The 26,199-nt window shown below is 36.6% G+C and overlaps 1 protein-coding gene across 3 annotated transcripts in view; it reads left to right on the plus strand.

The window, feature by feature from the left end:
* Window positions 1-26,199, plus strand: part of cdh23 (cadherin-related 23) — a 310,447-nt gene that overhangs the window by 49,857 nt on the left and 234,391 nt on the right. For all 3 annotated transcript variants that reach the window (XM_056248248.1, XM_056248246.1, XM_056248247.1), the window contains exon 3: window positions 1,196-1,270. In XM_056248248.1, coding sequence (XP_056104223.1) covers window positions 1,196-1,270 — 75 coding nt within the window. The remainder of the gene's footprint in view (window positions 1-1,195; window positions 1,271-26,199) is intronic.

The raw sequence follows: 26,199 nt of genomic DNA on the forward strand, positions 1-26,199 counted from the left end.
TTCTTGCCACGTTCAAAGCAGAGTCAAAGAGTGATTCACCCTATCAGACACCAGCACTTCAAACACACATGCACAACCCCTTTCTAGTGTGTGTTGTCTCTGTGGCCCACTACCCATGCATGCGATCAAAGCTCTCCTGATCTTCCTGACAAATCAGCTTGTCTCCTGCTACCCCTGGAAAGAGAGAACACACACGCGTGTATACACTGGGGAAACATGTCTCGCACATAAAACAACGATATCATATATTTACTTTTCAGGTTGGTTACATACAGTACAGTACAGAACTAACCAACTCTTGAACCCTATACACTGGCTAATGGCCCTTGTAGAAACTTTAACTTTACACTCTTAAGAGTAAAGGTTCTTTATTGGTATTTTTTTTTTAAATTTATTTATTTACAGGGGCAATGCACATTAATAAACATAAATGTAAACGTGCCAGAATTAGCCCAAAAGGCTATTTTTCATCTGTAGATCAGGTCAGAATGTTAAAAGGTCACCCTAAAAACAGAGACAGAGCATCACACATAAACATTATATGAAAAAATAATAATAATAATAATAGTAATTACAAAAAAAAAAAAAAAAAAAATTCACACACAACCAGATAAATCACTATTAAAATAAAAAATAAACGTGAATTATCTAAAACAAAGTAAACATGAGAGAAAGGACAGGGAGAGAGAAAGAGAAAGATGGCAACAGAAGAGAGCAACATAGCCAAGAACAATTAGTACAAAGAAGTCTATTGTCAAGAATACAATACTAATGTATCTACAGGTCCATGAAGAACCTTTAACATGTATGGACATTTTCCATTGTACAAAAGGTTCTGTATAGTGAAAAATTTTCTTTTGATTATTAAAATGTTCTTCACACTAAAAAAAAAAAAGGTTCTTTTAAGAAACTGGTCACTGAAAGGTTCTTTTGGGGAACCCAATACACTTCTATGAGATGTTGCGAAAACCCTTTTTGAGTGTGCTGTAGAAGTGGCTGATTTTCACTGTCAAGTCACATGCACACACACACACACACACACACACACACACACACACACACACTTGGCCCTTATATTGATTGGAGAAGGCTCCACATTGAGAGTATTCATTTGATGCCCATCGATGTCATTTTCTGTTTGCCATCTAATGTAACTGCTGTAACTGTGTGTGTTTTCTGTCTCTCTGTCCTCCAGCCTCTAATCAGCCACCTCGTTTCCAGAATTACTTCTTCCAGTCGTACCTGCTCATCTATGAGAACACACCAGTGGGTGAGTGTCTCTCGCAAATACACACATACTGCTCTGTCTGTACACACACTGATGGATCTTTCTACACACACTGTCTGAACTTCTTTTATCTTGATTCGTCTGAGTTTTCTTGATTTCAGTCCATAAATGCTGGATGGACCATGTTTGTCTTGAGTTTCAGTTCGTTCAGTTGCTTTCGTGTGTAAGCTAAGCAAAAGACCCATAGTTTGAAGAGTTATTCTTAACTAGATGAGTGCTTTATTATTTCAGTGTTAGAGTATATAGTATGAAAAAGTTCTTTTTGCTAGGAAATTCAACTATTTTTATTTTTATTTATTTTTTTGCATGAAATAACCATGTGGTAATGGCTTCTTTTTTATTTTATTTAGATAATCCAGTGAATTAAATATTTGAAAGGTAAAAAGATGAAAATGATATACATATACACCTGTGACTGAAATCAGTTGATTATTTGCTTAGTCATCCAACAACCAACTAGTCTAATAGTTTCTCAAATCTTTTTCTTACTTGTTAAATATATATACATATATATTTTGCAGTAATGTTAAACAGTTCCCTCACTAGCACCGGCACTAAAGCAATGCACATTTACATGTTAACACGTACACACACTTTTTTGACAAACATTTGCATTTTATAAAGGGCGTTAATCCCTCCTCACAGTCTGTACTTCCCATCCCTCCTCTTCATCCCTTATTCATAGTTTTCCTATCTTTAATGCCTCTTTCACCTCTCCCAGTTTATAGGTCAAAGAGCATGCATGTTTATTTAACCTTGTGACCTCTTGTTATCATAAGCTGTTTTTGTGGTCTTATCTGACCCTCAGTCTGCGGTTTACCTCACTGTTCCTTATTTGCTTCGGTTTTTAAACTCCCTGTTGTTATGGACTGAATGATAAACATTTATGTATAATTTAAGCATATTTGCTAAAGGAAAGCACTTGGGCTGTTTAATCCTAGAGAAATGACTTCTCTCCATAAAAAAACATTGTCTTTGTTTTTGCTGGTTTTAACTTGCACTTTTTTGTGCATTTGGTAGATTATACAAAAAATATAGCATTGAATGTTAGTTCACAAAGTTCACAATTTATGTTATTTTATACTTTCTAGAATTTCTTGAAGTTTGTTGTTAGCATGTTGGTAAGCTAACTGTTTAATACTCTAATACAGATGAAAATGCGTAACACTGACAAATATTTTGTTAAAAAGTATTTTTTTAATAGATTGAATGGCAGTTTTTCCCCTCCGTTTGGCATAAAACATTGTGTTCGTGGCCATCTAGTTTGAATGTTTTTTTTCAGATTTTCCGTTGCAGCGTTTTCTCCATATTTACAAATATTTACAGCCTTTAGCCATTGCCAACAACGCTCTGGATCCTTCACTGGAAACTAAAAGTAACTCATTCCCGCTAAACGTTTACTCTTTAAATTCTTGCACCCAGGAACAATACAAGTCGACACCATCATGACTAAAAGTTTGAAGGAGTATTTCCTACTGAAGCAAGGCGGTATTTGACTCTGGTAAGCGTATCCATCATAGACTGGTGGGAGTGGCCTTGGACCGCAACATGCCCAGTGCATTATGGGTATTGAAGTTTTCCTACCTTCTGTTTTCTATTTGGCAAAAGGGAAGACAACAGCCTTTTTTCTCGTTTTTTTCTAGTCAGGTAGTACCGATTTTAAAAATGTTCACCTTTCTGCTGCATAGACAGCCAAGTTTTATTGAAAGCCCATTTTGCCAGCAGTGAAGTACCCTTTTAATTATAAGTATTATTTTTGGTGTCACTAGGAAAAAAAAAATTCACCATGAGAAAACATTTTATCATAGAAAGAAATACACACTTAGTGTAAGCTTTAAATATTTAACCATGGCGACAGACGTGGACAACTGCGTTACGTCTAGCAGCTCACGCTGTTGTTGTTTCGTTCAAACATTATGGACCATGGCAAGCAGACTTTGGGACAAAAGGAGAACTAAAACGAGGATCAATATCAGCGTGGCGTTTCCGAGATGCCGAGAGCTCCACGTCCGTGACTAACTTCGACTTGATAGAGACGCCACTCTTGCATGTACTTTATTAGACAGGTGAGCAAATGTACATAAAACTAATCAATGTTATTTAGCTCAACATGAAATGTTAGAATATAATCAGTATGTTATTATAATGTTGATCTAGCTTACTGTCTCATACAGCCAACAAACTAACACATAGAATAACATTATAACTTTCAACACACTCAAATGCAGTTTAGTGTGATAGTGTAGACCAAGTGAAACAGCGCTGCGTTACCTCACAAGTTTAATTCGTCTAATAAACTGACCTGTGTGAGTAGTAATTCAGCACTTGCGTGTAGTTCGGTAGAATGAAATGTCCTTATTCCTTTATATCTGCGGGACCCGCATGTGACGCTGATATCTGTCTCTCATTAGCAATTGCGCCCTGATTCATACCACAGTCATGTTAAAAACATCAATGTTTTCACTCATCCATAAACATTATTAGATCCATCGGCACGACGGCAAGTTCCATAATTCCGCTTATGCGTCATCAACCTACGCCTTTGTTATTGTCAGAGGTTAGCGACCCCTAGCAGCAAAAAAATTACATATTGTAGTTTTAACTCTTTGTTTGGTCTCAAGCAGTGCTTTACTCTAACAGTCTCTGTCTTTAAGTTTCTGTCTGTGCCTGTATGTATTTCAGCATTTTTAGGGACCCTGATGATTGACAGGGCAATTTGAGAGTGTCAGGGTTTTCATCACCTTGCCGCGTGTTGTCGTGAGTTGGTTTTCAAATAGATCTATCGGGCCTCTTCGCTGATAGCAGGCTCTCTGAACCGCAAATACACTTACACCACACTTATCCATAAAATCTCTGAATTCTGCCATCCAGCCCATTTTACCTGAACCGTGTGCCGTGTGAACCGTATGTGTGTATGTTTAGATGTGTGTTTCATAAAAGCTCACAGTTTTGCTTCTAATATATTATAATTTATTGTTTCTTAAACTATGGGCTAGGGATGGGACGGTATGAAAATTTCATATCACGATTATAGTGACCAAAGTTATCACGATTATCAATATTATCACGGTTTTGTTAAAATGAGATGGAAATGTTCAAAAAGAACTGATGCTCACCCTGAAAACATTTGAAAATCAACAAACAAAAAATACAATTAGCAGCTATATGCACTTTTTTAAGCATAAACATTATATTAACATTAACATGGAGCCCTAAGAGTGAGAGGTATAAGTTTTCCTAGTGCAGGTTTTAATGAACCCGTCATTAAACCCTATCATTAATAATGATAATAACACTTATGGATGTGTGTATGACTGAATATTATTATTATTAATAAATAATAAATCACTTCTCTCTCTCTCTCTCTCTCTCTCTCTCTCTCTCTCTCTCTCTCTCTCTCTCTCTCTCTCTCTCTCTCTCTCTCTCTCTCTCTCTCTCTCTCTCTCTCTCTCTCTCTCTCTCTCTCTCTCTCTCTCTCTCTCTCTCTCACACACACACACTTTAAATGAACAAAATATGTTGGTTGGGTCAGGGTGACTAAACTACTGGAATACTTATAATGACTGTTGTAAATAGCAACGCACTACACAGCGCACATCCTGTCTCGGATCACCGCGGACGCAATCTCTGGTTTCATTCAAATGTGTATGTCTTGCGTCTCAGTTTTGATTGTATTGAAAATTAAATCAGAGTACTTTAGTATTAATACTACTATAATATTGTTGTAGTGATCACATTTACTTTACGATTGATTTGGACACTGTAACTTGTATAATGGATTTATAAACCGGTAAGATTTAAAAACATTAAGTTAATCACAATTCAATATTTCATGTCCCTGAAATTATTTCTGTGGTAAAAAATAAAACTGTAATACGTTTACTATGAATGCTCAAATCCACTTGCTGTAAAACTTTTCTCTTCGCGGAAGCTTTGCAATAATTACAAGTGAGATAATGAAATAATTGATCTCCAATACATTTTTTGTCTAATTATTTGCCCAAGTTAGTTGTGGTATTAAGGTAACAATTAACTCAGTGGGTGGTTGTCACGTAACGTTAGATGACTTAGCAGATTGACGTGTTTCCCCCTTTTCCAGCGACTTTCCTCTTGCAAGATTTGCAGACAGGGTGCCCATCCTCTATTAAATTGCCCTCGGGACTCTTGTAATAGCCAAAATAAGACCATACCTCCGATTTTGTCCTCTTGGATGGCTGAAAAATCTCCCGTGCGCTGTCACTGCCTTCCGCCATGTCTTCTCGCGCAAAAAAAACAACATTGCATCTGCGCGCCTGCGTCAGACTGATTCTGATTCTGGCTGGCCAGGATTTACCGCGAGTTTTCAAAATCACGATAATCAAACACGGTTTTTATGATAATTAAATTTTAAACGATAATACTAACCGCCAGGAGATTTTATCGTGGTTTATCGTGAAACCGGTAATCGTCCCATCCCTACTATGGGCACTTTAGGCATTGTGGACTTCCAGAAAAAACTATTTTTGATAATAATCAGAAATGTTTCTTGAGCAGCAAATCAGCTAATTAGAATGATTTTTAAAGCATCATGTGACACTGGAGTAATGATAATACTGGAGCAATGATGCTGAAATTCAGCTTTGACTTCACAGGAATAAATTACATTTTGTAAAAATTGTATTAAAATAGAAAATATTACTGTTTTTACTTTATTTTTTAATAAATTTTAAATAAATGCAGCCTTGGAGACTGTAAGAGACTCAAATACATTGAGTCTTACCTATCCCAAACTTTTGAGTTTTTTTTTGTTGGTAGTATGCATATTGTGCATTATAAATTATAATGTAATAGGTATACATATGTAATAATATATAATAATTCTGTGATTGAAATGATGATGGTGGAATCAAATGGCTGATACCTTTGTTGAGCTAAGGCTAGATAGGTTTACATACAATTTGTAATTTTTACACTGCAATTTGACACAATTATACTAATTTGACAATTATAGCTTGATTGGAAATGACCAATACATAAAAATCAAGTGCCCGAAGTTGAAGATCTTCCATTGACTGATAGAATGTTCAGCATTCAAAATGTAACAGACAGCAATGACATCATTGTTATACTTGTATGCTGAATTCCAATCGGATTCTATCTTACCTCTGTCATAGTGAATTGTGAATTAAATAATTTACTTTCTTGTATCTATACGCTGATTTCACGCAGCCGCCATTTTGAAATCGCTCCGGTGGGAAGAAAACCGGAAGTGTCGCTTTTAATCATAGGAGAGTCGCGAATGCGATGGCGTATTGTTGTGTTTAATGTAGAAGCTAGTTATTCTAAAAATGTACATACATTTCTTTCATACTTTAGACTATATACAGTGAAATTCATTTATAAATAAAACATTTTTTTTATATATAATTCAGAACGTAAAAAAAAGAAGCAGGAACGAACTATATACATATCCTATATTGGATATTAACATCCAACAGTGTAAATCGCGGCAGCAGCTTCAGGTTGGTAGTCCAAGCATTGTTGTCTATCTGTGCTTCCGGGGTTCTTCCCACCGGAGCCTCGCTTTCGATTTCAAAATGGCGGCATTGTGAAATCAGCGTATTTAGATGCAAATATTACATATTTGGACATTCTACTTATTCAAGTTGTTTGGATATGTGGGCTCAGGGCTAGTTTAAGCTTTATCTTCATGACATATTCATTCATGATTTCATTTCCCATGACATCATCAATATATTATCTGCATATACTATATTGTCCTCAGCTATACTTATCCTAAGTTTGAATGTTTTTTTTTTATTGCATTGATCCTGGATCCATTGCTCCTTGCCTCCCTCTTTAATTTTCTCATGCTATGCATTTATTTAGAGAGCCAAAATTCCCGTGACCCACCCTGAAACTGATCAGATGTCATAAGCAACATGAAACTTTGACAATGCATGCAGCATGAACATTTCCTTGACTAACACACTCTCCATCAACGCAGCGCTGAACAGCAAAGATGCTGATGCTGCCAATCTATGGTGAGCCATTTACAAAAGGTAAACATTGAGGTCATGACTAGTTTAATACTTTTTCTGTGACTAGTAAAAAAGTGTCGTCGTGCAGACCATAATTAGTTGATTTCTGTTTATTGAGATTAATTAGGATGTGACAAGCTGTTCCCAGACCAGCATTGGTTCAGTCAGGGTTCATTTCCACCCGCAGCAGTGTCAGCGTGCCCTGTGTGTCCTCTGTACCCTGCCTGACTCTGATTGGTGGTCGGAGCCATCAGCCATGTCTGATTGGATGACTCTGATGGCTTATTCATGGAGAGGGCGGATGATTGGACAGTGCCAATTTGTCAGAGTTATAGTTTATTAGTAGCGCAGATGTCCTCGTACTGGAGGACTTCCAAATGACACACACGCACTGGCACACCCCAACACAAACACACACACTTACACGAATAAACACATGCAAACCAACACGTTCACACTCATGACTTGATGGAGACACAGACATTGCACTGGGGTGTGTGTATATGCATAGTATAATCACACGAACAGTATCTGTGTTTATACAGGATCAAGTGAGTTTGTGCATTATATTGCTTGATACATTTTTGTGAGTGCATTGGTGAGCTTGTGCTTATTTATAGGGGACAAATGTAACAGTGGAAACTGTAACGCTCTAAGGGGCCCTTTACTTTACACGTCACCGTTTTCAACTAAAAACTGAAAACTTTTAATGCGTTTTGGCCATTCATTTAGGCAAGGCGTTTTGGGGGCTTGAAAATGGCAACTTTTGAAAACTGGTGAAAGTAAGTTTTTGAACATGATACCGTTATTGTTAATTTATGAAAACGGTTATGTCGTGTGCATGCGTATTATGTGTTCAGTCTATAGGTGCATAGTTTTTCTTTACAAAGTGACATCACCAACTACTGGCCTTGCTGCAGAATACAGCGTTTCTAATCGGTTTCATGGATCCGTGTGAACGGGGACCATTTTGACCATGTTGTCGTCTGTACGCGAAAACTCAAAGGAAAAACGTTTCCGTTTTTAGTACATCATTGTCGTGTAAACATACCCTAAATATATAATAGTGTTCAAAAGTTTCAAAAATACAGTAAGACAGTAATATTGTGAAATAATGGTACAAATTAAAGTAACTGTTCTATTAGAATATATTTTAAAATGTAATTTATTCTTGTGATAGTAAAGCTGAATTACTCCAGTCTTCAGTGTCACATGATCCTTTAGAAATGCTGATTTTCTGCTCAAGAAATATTTTCTTATTATCATCAATGTTGAAAACAAAAGTGCTGTTTAATATTTTGGAACTATATTCTGAATTCATAAATTTCTTTTATTTATTTGATTAAATGTTTTCTTACTTAAAGATTTCCATTGATGCAAAGTCATCACACAATGGTAAAGTTATGCTGATCTCAAAATTTTGCCTAGGACATTTCCAAATCTACTGTGTGTTTTTTTATTTTATTTATTATTATTCAATTTTTTTAATTATATATATATATATATATATATATATTAGAGCCCGACCGATATGGATTTTTGGGGGCCGATACCGATATTAGGGAGTAAAAAAAGCCCGATACCGATATATCGGCCGATATTATTTATGTGTATATTATAATACAGTAGCAATATTATTTATGTGTATTATAGTACAGTATACCAGTCAAAAGTTTGGACACTTTCCTATTGGTGTGTACAAACATTTGATGGGTACTTTACACAGTAGCTATAAACAGAATAAATATATTTTATAAACACGTTTTGCAATGATCACTCAAATGTGGTAATCAAACACTTGTGTGACACAGATATGTAATGGAGGCAGGGGGAATGATAGAATGAGAATTATACAGCTGAGCTGTAACCAAACTAGTTTGCATTGCATGTTATATTATATTATATTCTAAATACTGTTGCATAATCTTCACTAACGACTTTGTCTTTTAATTTAGTCATAACTTGTATCAATAAATATATAAAAAGTGTCACTGACAAAACCTTATCTTCTATTTTTACTCTTAATTCCTCTAATCTCTACCAGTGGAGGAAGAACTCAGATCTTTTTACTAAAGTAAAATTAATAATATCATAATGAAAACGTTTTTAATTACATATGTACAGTACTTTTATACTATTTTAAATAATTAGTAAGCAAAATGTACTAAACGTGAAACTAGGCTACTCTTATGCAAAATGGCCCTATATAAAGTGTTATTATATACATTTTTGGAATATTGCTTGATGTTGTAACGTAGCGTTATCAGGCAGAATGAGCTTTAACACGGTGTCTACACCGGACGGGCCGTTACTGCTCGCGTCGCAACAGCTGTTTACCCTAGACAAAGCAGAATCAGTTTACTGTCGGAGATCGCTTGCGCCACGCATTTTAATCAATGTTTCATCAACCAATTGCCTTAATAAATAAGAAGTAGGCCTAAATATAGCAGACAATATAATCAGGACTTCTCAGCTGCGCGCTTGCAATAGTCACAAGCTCACACAATACGTGACAGAGGCTTGTAGCAGAGAAATCAATTCTGTGAATTGCACTGCGCAAATCATAAGGCTACTACCCACCAGATGAAGAAGGGTTGGCTCTCAGTCTCCACAGGCTACATAAAATATTCATTTTATTTTATTTTATTTTTCGTATTCGCATTTGAGGAAAAAACAATGTTACAGACGCGACAGTTCAGCACTACGGACGTGAGCGCTCTGAAAGCGGCACTAAAATATGAATAAAAGTGAATTTCGTTTTGTATTAATTGTATCTTAATTTTAATCAATGTTTCATCAACCATTTGCCTGGATTTAATTTATAAGAAGTAAATATAGCAGACGAAAGATAATCTCGACACGGAGGCGCCTGCGGGTGAACTGGAGCTCGTCTCATGAACCGAAACTCAGCGTATAGACCTGAGAATTGAAATATATCTATATTGAAATGTCTACTTTTAAACAGAACAATTCAAAACGAAAGACAGACAGACTCATGTAATCGTATGAAATGTGCATTTCTCTCTGGCACGCGTTCACTGAAGATCGCGAGTCAGCATCGTCAACTTCATCTTTGGCTGACACTGACTGAAAACACTTGTTTATTAATAAACAATAAAAATGTCTCCTTGCTATATTTGTTGTATTCATAATCATTACTTTTGCCAGTTCTTGTGACAGCTTTTAGGTGCTTTATTGGCAGCGCCACCCCACATGAATCACCGCCCCCGCATTTTTTTAAATATTCATTTATCGGCCATGATAAATGCCGATACCGATAGTTAGGAAAATGCCTAAAATCGGCCGATAATATCGGCCCGCCGATAATATCGGCCCGCCGATATATCGGTCGGGCTCTAATATATATATATATACTTTTTTTTTTTTTTATAACACCTTGTTATTGGGGTCTGAGAGTTTACTGCCAAAGGACTTTGGTCCTTTTTTATTATTAAGTATTCTGCAATGGTCTTTGGGTTTGCATTTTTTCCAAGTATAAGTGTTTTAAGGGTGCTTTAGGCACTTTGCTTCCCCTTGCGCCTGTAAGAATGCTCCTTACCTGTGGTAAATTGCTGTAACGCACAATGACTTTATGACTTTCTTAGTGTTAATATTGGTACTGTTGCTGTTGTCACTTGTCTGTGACTTATGAAGTAAACTGTTAGTAAATGTTACCATGACCCGCAGTGTCCAAAGGGGTCCTGTTTGTATGTGTTCTAAGCTGGTGTCTCACTGCAGTAGTTTATCAGCCAGCCAATTTATGACTCTCTCCTTCCTTCTAAAATTCCACTGAGATGCCTCTGTTTGCGTACTCCCAAATTGGCAAGTGGCTTAATTAGACTAATTAGTCAATTAGCTAACTGTAGCATGTGCATTCATCTGTTTAAATGACAGAATACTTCAGGCCTGTTTGGCTTTGAATAAAGGGCATACTGCAGATAATTATAATGTTAGTTTAACAGCAGTCTGCTGCCACCACTGAGTAGTGTGAAGACTTCATTAAGAGCCCAGAAATGCACCGCTTAGGTGAACTGGAGGTTGAATATAAACACTCAGAACTTAAATATTTTGTCTGGATATTGGTCTTTGGTCTCAGACATCCCACCATATTTTTCAACATGGGAAAAAGTTGTCTGTTGAAAAGGTGTCCGATTCATTAGTCGCTAAATATCTAAGAAAGGAAAAGTGCAGTAAAGGGTAAAACTATTTGCACTAAAAACCAGTGTTTTTATGATTCTGTCTGCGTCTCAATCAGCTCCCTAGGTTGTGAATCGGTATATAGTGTACATGAATTCGGGCACTGGTAAGGACAGAAAGGACACATTGGGACACTGATGGTGACATGGCAACATTCTCATTGTAAAACGTCACTACTGGTCTTTATAATCATCAGCAGAACTAATATTTTTCTGACATTTAAAAAAAATTGTTATTTAAAGTACTTTATGATAAATATTTTGATTGTTACACTACACATACCTCCAACATTGGCAAGTCACAGAAGTTATTCCTTCACTCAGCTCCTTAGTGGTTTTGGATTGTTTTTATTGTGCCGCTACAGTGAGCATCGATGCTCCCTGGTTTTCATGGTGCATTGTTGGACTTTTAGGGAGCAAAAGATTCAGTGCACTGGAAGGATTATGCGATTGAGACAGCCCTTTAAATGGCCGACTCCCTGATCTTTGCCCAGACTACTGAACCGGGGAGCTGATTCAGACCCTCTGATAATAATTTAAGATAAAATGATAACAAATGCAGCATAATGAGCTGTGGTGGTATAGCTAAAATAACTGGAAGTGGCTGACATCACAAGCCTTGCACATTCAAGTTACACATGTCAGTGCCCGCTTTTACGTAGTGTCTCCTTGGATACTGCAGTTTGGCATAGTATCTTCACCAATACAGAATTTGCAAGAAGAATTCCATTGTTAGTCAAATGAAAGTTGCTCACTGTATTCAGCATTCAGTTGATTAAAATGGACAGCCTGGTTGTTGTAGATCTGGGGGTTATATTCCGGTTTGGATCTGGACCTGAAGCTGTCTTGTTCTGGGTTATAGAGAGTCTCTTCTTGACTCCGACTAGAGGTTAGACACTTACAGGTTATTATAGAATAAGATAAATGTGACTGTGTTGTGTCCTGACCTGACCTCCACAGCTCAGTGGTGTTTAGACGCACTTAAAAAGAAATGTGAATGGTTTGGTTAGGTTTTTGATTTGTAGGGTTCTTGAGTTTGCTTTTGATTATGATTTCTCGATTTTTCAGACCAGCATATTGGTTTCTGGGCTCTTTAAAGGACATGTAGAGGTTTTCTAAAGAACTACAGCCTAAAGTTATTTGTGGAAATAAATAATGTTCTACAACACTGTAGCATCAGGCTGTAAAACCCATTTTGTTTGTAACTGTAAACTTTATCATTTTTAATAGCAAGGATACTTTGATCGGTTAGATCGGGAATGCGTCCAAACTGGATGTGGATATTCAATCCTCAGTGGTCAGATTTCCATGACTTCTGATTGGTGGGATTAGGTTCCTTCTCTGTCCAGCTGAGTCACTGTGATCTAATGCTTTACTAAAGTGTTTAGTGATGTTATGCTGTTTTTATGTCCATAGACGTATGCAGGAATGATGGGTAAAGCTTTGTCATGTTTATTTATTATGAGTGAGAGATGTGGAACTGCATACAAGTGTATTTTTGTTCCCTCCCACACATTCGCTAGACTACTATAACAGAGCCCTTCAATTATACAAACATTAGAAATCACACTAAAAAGAAAGCAGATGCGGCATACATTTGAGTTAAATAAATAACATTCAGATTCAAAACCAAGAAATTGAATTTTTCAGATTTGAAGAAAAAAAAAAGTAGCATGTTGTTGTCAGATTCCCTAAACAGATGGCCTCTGATAAATCCTTTAACACACAAGTACTTGAAACCACTGCACTTTTTGCAAGAATGTCTGAGATCCCACATGGACAAATCTCTCAAATCGGTTAGTACACATGACATGTTTCACACATCACGCTACATTAACATAAACACCAGCTGAATAATGAACATCTAAGAAATCACACACCTTTCTCCTTGATGTGCGCTCTCTGTCTGTGTGTTCGTGGTAATTTAGCAGTGTGATTTCAGAGGAAGTTTAGTGTGTATCTAACTGAAGCGCAGCGTGTGGCAAAACCCTTTAACCTGATAATCCACTTTATTTTGATCCACTTGTTCACTCAGACTCCGTTTCAACACGGCAATTAAACTTCACATATTCTCTCTGTCACGCACGTGCTCTCTTATGCTGAGATTAAATTAATCATATGCATTTGTATTAATGCACATATGCATGTGTCCGTAAGGGCCACATTTTGCATGTGAGCTTCTTGACCTTTCTAATTGAATAATATAGGGGCATATATTTCAAAAGATTTCTATTTCAAATGAATGCCTTTCTTTCTTTCTTTCTTTCTTTCTTTCTTTCTTTCTTTCTTTCTTTCTTTCTTTCTTTCTTTCTTTCTTTCTTTCTTTCTTTCTTTCTTTCTTTCTTTCTTTCTTTCTTTCTTTCTTTCTTTCTTTCTTTCATCTTCATGTGACACTGAAGACTGGAGTAATGATGCTGAAAATTCAACTTTGATCATAGGAATAAATAACCATTTTCTATTTTAATATCTTTTAAAATGTAATTTTAAATTGTAATAATATTTCACAATATTAATATTTTTATTTCCTATGCTATACTATTTTTTTTTATTTAAACATTCCAGACCTCAATCTTTTGAACAGTATATACTGTATGAATAGATGTTTTATTATATTGCAATTTGCCAAGTTCCAAAAAAAGACAAAAAGCACCATAAAAAATAGTCCATATGACCAATTCAGTTTATTTCAAGTCCCCTGAAGCCATACAATATATTTGTGTCACAAGCAGGCTCACAAAAATGGCTCTTACAAGTCAGAAGAACACGTTTTATGAACATTTTTTTTAAATATAGTTTTGTTTGTATTATTTTAACTTGACAATCACCATCCACTTTCCTTTTACTCTTTTACTGGAAGATGACAAATTTTTTTTTGTGTGAACATTAATAGTATTAGCCTCTGGATTTATCTGCTTTTAAAACTTTATTTGCACTCAAGAATTAATCCACTGAATTCAGATTGATAATTTGGAAGGTCTATAGAGAAATGAATGGAAGGTCTGGCTAATATACAATACAATTTTCAAAGCCTGATGTAATTTTGTTCTCAAAGAGTGAATTTTAAAAGAGAAAATTCATACCTGTTGGAGACACAATCACTCTAAAAGCTTTGAGTTAATTTCCTGAGGAATAGCTCTCCTTTGAGCAGTCCTGCTCTCTCAAATGTAAATGACTCTGGGATTGACAGCTAAATGAGTGCCCTTGTTAAACAGATTATGTTTTAGAGCTTAGAGCAATTATTTCAGTGGTTCTGTTTGGCATTGTGTGTTCTCATCTCATTTAAAAGCTAGTTTAACAGTGCGGTGTGTTTTGTAGCCTTAGCTTAGAGGAACTTCTGTTGATGATAAAGGAAGTGATTTATCTGACTGCTGAATGAGATGATGGCTCAAGACACACTGATGGCTTAAAGGGTCAGTTTACCCCAAAATTATATTTTTGTTATTTATGCACCCTCATGTCATTCCAAACCTTATATAATTTAATTCCTTTAGTGGACATTTTTTTTCTTTTCTTTTTCTTCTTTTACTATTTTGTCTAAATGAATAATAAATAAAGCACTGAAATAAGTTGTTTTAAAGTGAATTTAGGCATCAAAATGTTGGTAATGGTCATTAATTTTGAGTTCTGCATAAGATTACATCTGTACATCTGATTACAAGATTGCGGCTGGATGTTGGTTGCTTTACTAAAGGTGGCTGGTTCAACTCTGGCTGTAAGAAGGCAGGTTTTCAATAAATAAAGATAGCCCTAAAGAAAAAGGAGTGCTGTAGCCTGGTGGCTAAATATCTGGGCTTGTAAGTTCGAACCCTGCAAGAAGGTCTGGCTTGGCTTGAGGTCTGGCTTGAGCCCTTGAGCGATCGCTGTTGTGCACTTGAACCACACGCTTAACCTCAGGTTGCTCTAGTTCCAGTAACTCAAAATGGTGACGATTTTCATGCTCCCTCCCTCTCACTCTCGTTCCAGGAGATAATCTTATACGCTTGAACGGTGTCTGTAAACACACCATCCATCAGACCTGTTCTGTTTAGTGTGTATTACTGTACATGTGGGTGTGCAGAACACATGGTGTTCTCTGAGCTCTGGACAATCACGTTGTGTTTAAAGTGCTGTACTGACCACACACAATTACCATATGCCTTGAGCAAGGGCTGAATTAAATGAAAGCACTGTGTACATTGAACTAATTATAAGAATAGTATTATTAGCTGCAATTGCAATAGTGTTGTTTTCACTTATTAACTTCCACTGAATAGGGTAATAACAATGAAAACTAATTGTAATATGATAGCACAGGGTCTAAGTGGGATATTATGACCTGAATCAGATCGTTTTTACCTCATTCTCCCCCAAAATGTCACAGTGTTTTTGCAATGTACAGTGTATTTGCTAGAAGAGAATTGGCTTGAATCGAGCAGGGTAAAAGCTTATAAAAAAAAAAGAAAAGAAAAACACAATCACAATTATAAAAACAGAGCAATTCCAAGAGGGTCCTCGCACCATCTGTGCTCGGGCCCTAAATATAAATAGATCTAAAACCTCTATTGATTATAAATAAATAAATAAATTTTTCACAGTTGTGAGTTTATCTCTCAATTCTGACTTTATAACTCACAATTGCGAGTTCATATCTCACAAGAAAAATCATAATTTTGAAAAAAAGTCAGAATTGTGAGATGTAAACTTGCAGTTCGGACTTTATTTCGTCACATTGCAACTTTATTTCAGAGATATAAAGATAAGTTTATATCTTGCAATTCTAAGAAAAAAGTCAGCATTACGAGATGTAAATTTGCGAGAAACAAAGTCAAATTTTCAAGCTTCCATAACCGTCAGCTCTTCCTGCTCTGTGAATATTGACATCAGTGATTTGAAAACCCATTTAGTTCATCCATTATAGTGTACATTTGTTGCTCAGAATAAGTGTTAAAAACTAACCAAGTAAATGTACTGTACGTAACTACCTGAGGGTGTGCACTGGGTGTCCTTCAGCACCTCTACTTCTCTCTCCCTCTTGGTGACCCATCATTGTCTTATGATTTATAAGGGCTGGCATATTTTGTGATGCTAGTTCTTATGCGTAATTGATTGGGGTCATTTGGAAGTGCTCACAGACGCTCCTGCAGTAATAAGCTCACTTTACCACTGCATTGCCAAACCCTGATGTGATTTTAAATCAGATTACATCAGAAACATGCTGTTGCTTCATTAAACTGGTGTAGGAAAAAGTTTTTTAAAAAAATCCAGCTTTATTTATGTAGTAATATTCACACAGACGATCATGAAATGTGAAAGTGTGTGTCTCTTCGGACCGTTTTGCTGTAGTGTATCTGTCTGTGTCCAGGTTGACGTTCATATGATCTCACTGACTGGCCTTTACTCAGGCTGCAGGTGTGTAAGGTTACATTTCTGGAGAAACAGAAGACCGAAGCCATTTGAGACTCTATCTCAATGCTCTGTTACATCACACACAGAGGCATCACAAAGCTTGATGGGAATCGTAAGGATTTGTAAGTGCGTTTGAGCGTTACGTTTGTGATGAGACCAGAGAGAGCACAGCTGCCATAATGTTTTATGTGCTTCAGTACTGTAACTTATGTACTGTAAACCAACAAAAAGTAGACCTAGATCACAAGGGGCCAGTTTAGTTATCATATTAGATCTTCACTGCTTCATATATAAAATCAGCAGCTTGTTGAGGATATATTATATAAAGTTTCTAAGTAAACAAAACGTCTGGTGGTTAGGGCTGTCCCTTTTTATTCGATATTCGAATATGCATTCGACCATGACGTGAAATATCCGTAATCAAACTATTAATAAACTATCTGGTTTTTAAAGTGCCATGTGTAGCGCATTTTTTACAGTCTATGATTAGACCGTTTGTTTTTTATTTTATTGTTTGCCATCTCATCCAGTAGCGGGAGCTCTAAACGTATTGTAGCCTAGGTCCATGACCAAATGAAGCGAATAATAGCCAATAGCCACCCTGTTTTGAAAATGGAAGGTAACTCACAGAACGGCCAGCCTGAGTGGACAATTACGACCCCAAGTCGTCTGAAAAGTAGTGTCTGGAAATATTTTGGGTTCTACACCATAGATGGTAAAGTAACCTTTAAAGATACGTTAGTTTGCCGTATTTGCAAAAAACGGTTTACTTACCTTGACATCCAATTTTCTCGCTCACCTGTCGAGTTACCATCCAAATGAGGCAGCGGAGTCAGAGTCGGAGCCAGGCACGTCTGTCCTCTCAGAGTCCCAACGTGTGTGTTCTCCACCACGGGGAACCTCGTCAATAAAAAGAGAGTCACACTTGATCCAGATCAAGTTGATAGATTGGTGTTTCTAGCAAACAATATTAAGAAATGAATTAGGCTGGCCTTACTCCTGCTGCTGTTTAAGTTGTCACGTTATTCTTTGTGCCGTGCTGCTCCGATTCTGTTTTTTTCCATGGAGGCTCGTAGATATTCGAATATATTCAAATACATTGCTTGATATTTGATATCCGTTCGAATTAGATTTTTCTCAAAAGTGACAGCCCTACTGGTGGTAAGAATTTTTAAAATGTTTTTGAAAGAAGTCTCTTATGCTCACTAAGGCTGGATATTTGATCAAGTAAATAGAGTATAACTGCTAATATTGTGAAATATTAATACAACTTAATTTTTTTCTATTTTATATATTTAAAAAAATGGGGGGGGGGGGGGGGGGGGTCGCTGTCGCTGTCGCTCACTCTCTCTCTCTCTCTCTCTCTAGATTACGGGATATTTTAACTAATTTGCGGTATAACTAGTCGATCACGAGTGGCTCAACAGGTAGATCTATAGATAAACTCATCTTTCACGCATTTGACCGACCGGGTTGACACTTCAGCGTGAGAAATCGGGGGTGTGGCGTGAGAGCGTGAGAATTGGGTCAATTGCGTGAGAGTTGGCAGCCCTGCATCCCGGGTTGTCGAAATACTATTGGGTGAACTGGCAGTGGGCGAGATGAGATCACACAGACCAAAACAAAAAGCGACTGATAACACAGAACATGTAAAATAATAAGTAAAATAACTGGCTGTATGTGTTTTTCAGAGAAACGAGTATGTGAACTTAGCATGTTTCCTAAATATCTGCAAACATATTATGGTATTTTTATGCTTTAGTAGAGTAAAAAAGTTACATACAGCACCTTTAATATTTTTGTGGAAATTGTGATACTTTTCTGTGATTCTCTGATGAACAGAAAGTAAAAAAAACAGCATTTTTTAAATATATATATTTTTTTAATATAATCACTTTCGATAAATTGAACGTGTCCTTGATGAATAAAAGTATAAAAAAAAAAAAAAGAGATTATATATACACTACCGTTCAAAGGTTTGGGGTCTGTAAGATTTGTTTTTTGAAAGAAATTAATACTTATAAAATTTGTAAAACTTATATTTCATTACACATTGAACATTGAGATCTATTGATCCAAGAGTCCGAGGTATTTTGAGAAAAACCTAAGCCTAACTCAAACATATTATTTTGTTGCATTGGTTTGTTTTCTAGTGTAGTTGGTCGGCATGGGTTTAAACCTGTTGTTTATAGTTAATTTATTCATTTTAATTTGTTTCATTCATTTGTCAGGGATAAAGGGTTGTATGTCTGAAAGTAAAGCATGACTCATTCAATTTCTCAATATTTCTGTGTGTGCCGTGTAGGTGTGTATGGATGTACTGGTCTGTGTGTGTGTGTGTGTGTGTGAATAATGTATGTTGTGCGCGCTTGTTCTGTGTGTGTGTGAGGTTGAGATCATTTTGCGGCAGCTGCTTATCAGGGGCAGGTGTGTGTCGGCTGATACCTGCTGGAGCCGCTGAGAGCAGCCTACCTGGAAATTGATGTCTCACATCAGTGACCCGCTCTCTGCCCAGCCGACGACAACAACCACCCGCACGGGCTTTACCTGCATGTGCGCGCGCCGCTTTGTGCCTGTCGTGTCCTTTTCTGTGCATATTTGCATCCATCTGATAATGAGAGGGTTAAAAGTGTGGGAATATAGGAGAGCGGTGTCAGAAAGGGTTGTGTGTGTGTGTGAGTGTGTGTGCTGAAAGGTTATCATGTCCTTCACCGCTCCGATGACATTTGGAGCAGCGTTGTCTGATGGGATTAATCCACCGGCCCCGTGCCTCCACTGAGAGTCACCTCCTCAACCGCACGGCCCAAATCTCCTGCCGTTTTTTTTTTCTTTGTTTTCCTACTGTTTATCTTCGCTTCATTCTCTCAGTCCACTCCTCTCTCAGTCCTGCTCTATTGATTCTTATTGTCATTCAGGTTAAGCTTGCAAAGACCAAGCAATTATGTCTTCAATCTGACAGTATCTAGCTCTGCAGCGCTGCTCCACGTTTAATTTCGGCCTGGGTAGGGGTTGTGTTGGTGTGTCGCAGAGGTGCGGGAGTGTTTGCTGGATGGTTGGGAGGGATGTGTGTATAATTGAGGCTCTCCCCCTTATCTCTCGCAGGAGAGAGTGTTTGACATTTAAAAGGCTCCTTTTTCTCTTTCTGTTGGTTGTACTCAGAGGTGACTGCAGGCAGGGCCTTGTCCAGACGGGGGGCCGTAGACAACTGGGACTTTGGCAACCCCACAATTCTAAATTATAGCTGGACATCTACCAAGTAGCTTGACACCTTGAGATTGTGCACAGTTCTAACCCTTCTCTAGCAACTGTCTTGCTGATGATGCATGAGCTGTGAAGTTTTAATTGAATTTTTATTTATTTGTTTAATTTATTTTGTTTTGTTTTTTATATTTTATTTTATTTTGCTGTTGTTTTGCTTTATTTTCCTTTTAATTTAATAAAAATATGCTTTAAAAATTAGGCCTATACAAATATACACTACCATTATTAAAAAGTTTGTGGTCAGTAAGATTTTTTTTCTAGACTTTTTTTTTTCTTTTAGTAAATTGATCTAAAGTAAATTGTTACAAAAATATTTCAAATAAATGTTGTTCTTTTTAATTTTGTTTTATCAAAGTATTAGATTCCGTACAAATGTATTATGGTTTCACACAAAAATATTAAGCAGCACAACTGTTTTCAACATTGATCATAATTAGAAATGTTTGTCGAGCAGAAAATCAGCATTTTAATGATTTCTGAAGGATCATGTGACACTGAATTTTCAGCATCATTACTCCAGTCTTCAGTGTTGCATCACAGGAATAAATTACATTGGAAAAAATATTAGAACAGAAAACAGTTAATATAAATTGTAATAATATTTCACAATATTACTGTTTTTACTGTATTTTTGAGCAAATAAATGCAGCACATGTGAACATAAGAGACTTCAAAACATTCAAAAACATTTAAAAATTGTAATAATCACAAACTTTTGAACGGTATCGTCTAGTAGACACACATATTGGGTTAAATAATCCTTTTATTTTCATATTTAATTTTATTATTTGGCATTGAATAGAGATGGGCATGAGTACTCGAGGGTGACGGCAATGATCGATCATGGCAACACAATAATTGCATAACATTTTCAACTTTTCATTTTTTACTTTTTTGGTTGGTTAGAACGGCATTTTTGCTGGTACCTTGCAGACCAAAACTGTCCACTGACTTTCAGTCTGGCTCTCAATAGTCAGTTTGAGGAGGATTCAGGTGTGTACTGTATATCACAGGTCGTGTTCTTGTGTTTAATGACATCTAGACAGAGAGCAACATTTCTCTCTTTTCAATTTCCATCTTGGATTAATTATGGGATTGTTTTCTCTGTGAATTTGTCCAAAAGAAGGTGTATATACCTAGCCTGGTAATACCAGACTCTGCTACTTCACTTTGCTTCGTACACAGAGTCTGGGATAGCATAATAGAGAAGTGTTTTCTCTCTCGCTAGGGGGCGCGTACTGAAGTTTAAAATCATTGGTTACCCGTAAGCCAATCAGATAAGTTTGTTTGACGTATGTTATGCGCCGACACAGCCATCGAACCACAGACATCATGCATCGAACTCAAATCTATGATCGAACTTCCACTGTAAACACTTGATGATGCGAGCGAAATACCCGAGTGAACATGGCTGTAAACGACTTTTTTGATCTGTGAGTGATGTAATAGAATGACTGCTGCGCTTGACAGGGCACAAACGAGCAGAGAGAGAGAGAGAGAGAGAGAGAGAGAGAGAGAGCCCCGGCCGCGCGCGCGCAGTCCCACGTCTACAAACAACACGAGCGCTGTCTTGCTCTCTCTCCCTCGCGCATATTCATAAAAATCAATCGACAAGATAGTAAGAGGTCGGAAGACCGCGGTTTCACGTGGAGCATTTGGAGATTTTTAGAGATTATAGATTTTAGGAACAACATCTCAATGAACAACATCTCAACTATAAAGGCCTGTCTCATATAAGTTAGACGCCTATCTCAAGTACAAGCCGGTGCAGTTCGACGATTTGGGCAAATAAAAGCCCGGGCTATTATTTGAAGTTTTACGGTATTTAAGACCTGGAAAAGAAAAGATACACTGACCTGTCAAAAGGCTCCCCAGTTTCTCGCTGACGATCGGTAATAGTTGATAAATTAAACTTTTCCCAAAGGGAGTAGCGCCACAACATCACCTCCATTCAAAATGTTTAATACACACTCTTCGTGTTCGGGCTTCAGTTTGCTAATGCCGGGAATATTCTCCACAACAGAGCTAATTGCATCCGCGTCTCCATATCAGCGGTCGTTTTCGATTTCCCTGACCTAATCTTAAACACGTACGGCGCTTACCGACTACGTCACGGCTTTCAGCCCGCCCTCTGTTCGTTGATTGGCCAGGCTGTTTTCAGGCCGGTGGAAAACAGAAAGATAGGCTGCTATCTCAGACTGACTACAGGAGCGAAATGAAATTAGCGGAAGTAGGAAGTCTGACGTAGTCAGGCTAGTATATACCTTAAATACCTAAAAAATAATAGTATGTACCTTGAAAAAAAATATATACCTTGAAAATGCTGCCTTCAAAGGCATCTCACCAGGTTTTGGAATGCAGCCGATGTGTGCATTTTGAGTTCATCCTGAAGTTTATTAATTTTATACACTCTTTCTTCCCTGTTTACCTTTGGTCGCACTCTCTCATTCTATTCCTCCCCAGATTAACTGAGAAGGTCAATTGCCAATTTTCCTCAGCCATTGTCTTTATCAAAACCAATATTAATTTTGGCTAATTAGGACCTGGAGCTAATGAGCATTACAAATAATTAGTTCATTTATAATGCATAACATCCATGGTTTATTAGCATCTCTGAAAGGAGGGGTTCAAACTCAAGCAGACGCAGTGCAGGCACACACACACACTCACAGACACTCAGGCTCACATCTGTCTGTCTATCTAGAGGCTGTTGACTCCTGCGACCTGGAGACCCAAGCTGCCCACCTGAATCCTCCATCCTCCTTTTCCTGTGACCACCTCTATGACCTCACTGTCAGGAGTGCAGCCACGGGTAACGTGAGAGAGTCAATGGGTCAACAGATAGGTAAAGACTCCAAAACTGAGTGAGCTGCCAGTGTAGGCAACATTTGAAGACATATACGGAGTTCAGAAGCAGAGTCTGTTCTGAAAGGTAGCAGCATTGCATCTTTCAGAGAGAAGGCAATCCCATAATGCATTGCAACAAGCTCATTAAAAAAATCCATCTAAGATGAGGGGTGAAGCAATAATTTGTTAAATTTGTAAAAATATCAACTAAAAATAGGTTATGTAATTTTGTATGTATTCGTATGAGAGTATTGTCACTCACTATACTGAATGAAATATATTTTATTTTTTATGTTATTTTTTATTTTATTTTATTATATTTTTATTTATAAATTTTAGTTTTAATTTTATTTTAATGCATAAAAATATACACTACCATTCAAAAGTTTTTGGCCATTAAGATTTTTTTTTTTAAGAAAGAAAAAAATATATATATTAAAGAATAAAAAATATTTTATTCAACAAGGATGCTTTAAATTGATCAAAAGTGAGAGTAACGACTTTTAGATTGTAACTTTCATATTCACTTTCTTTTCATCAAAAGAATGAGATTCATGAAAAAAGGTATTACAATTTCCACAAAAATGTTAAGCAGCACAACCGTTTTCAACATATTTTTTATTTTATAAAATGCAACTTTATTTTATTTTTTATGTTATTTTTTATTTTTATTTTATTTTAATGCATAAAAATATACACTACCATTCAAAAGTTTTTGGCCATTAAGATTTTTTTTTTTAAGAATTAAAAAAATATTTATATTAAAGAATAAAAAATATTTTATTCAACAAGGATGCTTTAAATTGATCAAAAGTGAGAGTAACGACTTTTAGATTGTAACTTTCATATTCACTTTCTTTTCATCCAAAGAATGAGGTTCATGAAAAAAGGAAAAAATTTCCACAAAAATGTTAAGCAGCACAACCGTTTTCAACATGTTTTTTATTTTATAAAATGCAACCTTATTTTATTTTTTATAAATACATAGTGACATTATTTTATATGAAATATAAATTTCACTGCCTTTCATTTATGCTGATTTAATTCCCTTTAAAAGGCAGTTGCCAGTGTAGACAGCAGCACTACAGTTCACTAGGTTTCGGAACATCTTTGGAAAAAATGTCACAATGGCACACTCCAGAGAACACTCTCTTTTGGGACAGCCCTGCTGCCACGGCAACGCTGAGTGACAGACAGCTCTGAGGTTGACAGCAGCGACGACAAACATTCTCCAAGTGTTTGTCGTTTAAGTGAATAGGTGTGGAAAGAAAAGGATGGGGTAAGAGAAGCGAGGAAGGATGGCTGCCTTGATTGAGAAGCATGAAATGGCTGAACCTGTGAGTGAAAACACACACATTAGAGTTCCCTTAGTTTTGATTTAACTCCACTCCTGATAATGTACAGGTCTAAAAGGTCAACATCAGAGCACAAGAGTTATCAAGTGAGAGAAATGTAGACTAGATATATCGAGTGCAACAGTGTCCGCACACTTTTTCAGCGGCACTGGTTCCGGTAGTATTTTTTTCATTAATTCCTCCCATAGGGATTTCAAAAATGTCTTTGTTAAAAGAGTTATAAGCCATGAACCAAGCCAATCAGCTACGGGGTGAATCACAACATAGCAAACTGTGTATTTGAAATTGGACAAAAGACAATGTACTTAAAAGCTTTAGTTAGGGAAATAACTACAATCCCATGATGCATTGCGAAACAGCATAATCAAATTAAAAACGATGTAGAAATATGAAATTACTCATTTAAAATTTTTGATTTTTTATATATATATGAAGAGTTTGGTTCCAAAACGCAATAAATCCATTTAGATTAATTTGAGTATTAATTTCTTTACCAAGAAAGTGGAAAGATGAAAACCACTATTTTCTGTTTCAAACTTTCACATAGCATTTGTAGGTCATAATAACAAAAACAAATTTAAATCCAGGTTTTGATTTTCAACGATTTATTATAAAAACGGATAATTTTTTTCCCCAAAATGCAATAAATCCATTTGAAAAAAAAAAATCAAAATGCAATTAATCCATTGAATCAATATAAAAGTTTTTTTTTTCATATTGAAACTGTTGAAAATGTAAGTTTGAACAACGTAAGTTTATTAGTATAATTTTTTTATTAAGAACTGTAAAGATTGAAAACATTTTTCCTCCTCCCGAGTGCCTCATCTTCTTAATCTCCTCACGTAAATGATTCGATTTCGATGCCTTATGTTTCTTACCCACCGCAGAAACAACCACAGGTTCATCAATGCCGTCAAAATTATTCATTTTTTTGTTTGTTTGTTGATCGAAAAGTACAAAATAGATAAGAAAAACTAGGAAGCCGGGTGTATCTAAGGCGCTGCCGTTACTGTTTACATTGCGTGGAATGGTGCGTTGTGATTGGTTGAGAGCGGATATATCGCATTCTGCAGAGAAGGGAGACTGGCGTTTGTCGCGGTTTGGAAAGAAAGGGAGAAAACATGACAGAATAACAAGGCGGATATCGCATTTTACTTAAAATTAAACATGGACTTTTCAATACCAACCAGATACAATACTGATTTTTGTAGTAACTAATTTTTTTTTAGAAATGGCGTTTATCGCGTTTTGGAACCAAACTCTTCATATATATAAAACAATATGTTTTAAGTTTATTGCAAAATATGCCTACTTATTCAAATAATTAAGTATCTTGACAGCGTAGAGAGATCGACTCGATTAAGTCATATGCAGTGCTTCATGGGAGTGGCAGAGCTAAAGAGATATTTTGGCATGTTTTGTAAAAAATGTAAAAAATATTTTAGTGCCGTTTCTTTGTATGAACAATACTGTATATGACGGCCGCCTCACAAGCTCAGCTTCTTGTACGAGCGCCGCGTTCACAGTAGCCGCTTGTGATGTTGTCCGCTGAAGAGATGCTGTTCTATGGCGAAGATCTTCTATATCGGGCTCGTTCAGACGGCAGTCTGATGAGGAATTGGCGTTTAGTGCCACTTTATAAAGGCCGAGAGCCAACCACCATTAAGACTCTTGAACGCATTTGCCATGGCAGTTTTCTTTGTCTGCGGATCTCCCGCGCCCCCTCCTGCCAAACACTGAGGATCACTGATTTATGCTGATTTAATAAAAAAAACTGTAATATATTAATAAGAATCACTATTGAGAATTTTATTGAGATTATTAGGAGTCATACTAAGGAGTCTTCT

The sequence above is a fragment of the Rhinichthys klamathensis genome, unplaced genomic scaffold (assembly GCF_029890125.1).
Source record: "Rhinichthys klamathensis goyatoka isolate OS25496 unplaced genomic scaffold, OSU_Roscu_1.1 h1tg000053l_1, whole genome shotgun sequence".
In the NCBI taxonomy this organism is placed as follows: Eukaryota; Metazoa; Chordata; class Actinopteri; order Cypriniformes; family Leuciscidae; genus Rhinichthys; species Rhinichthys klamathensis.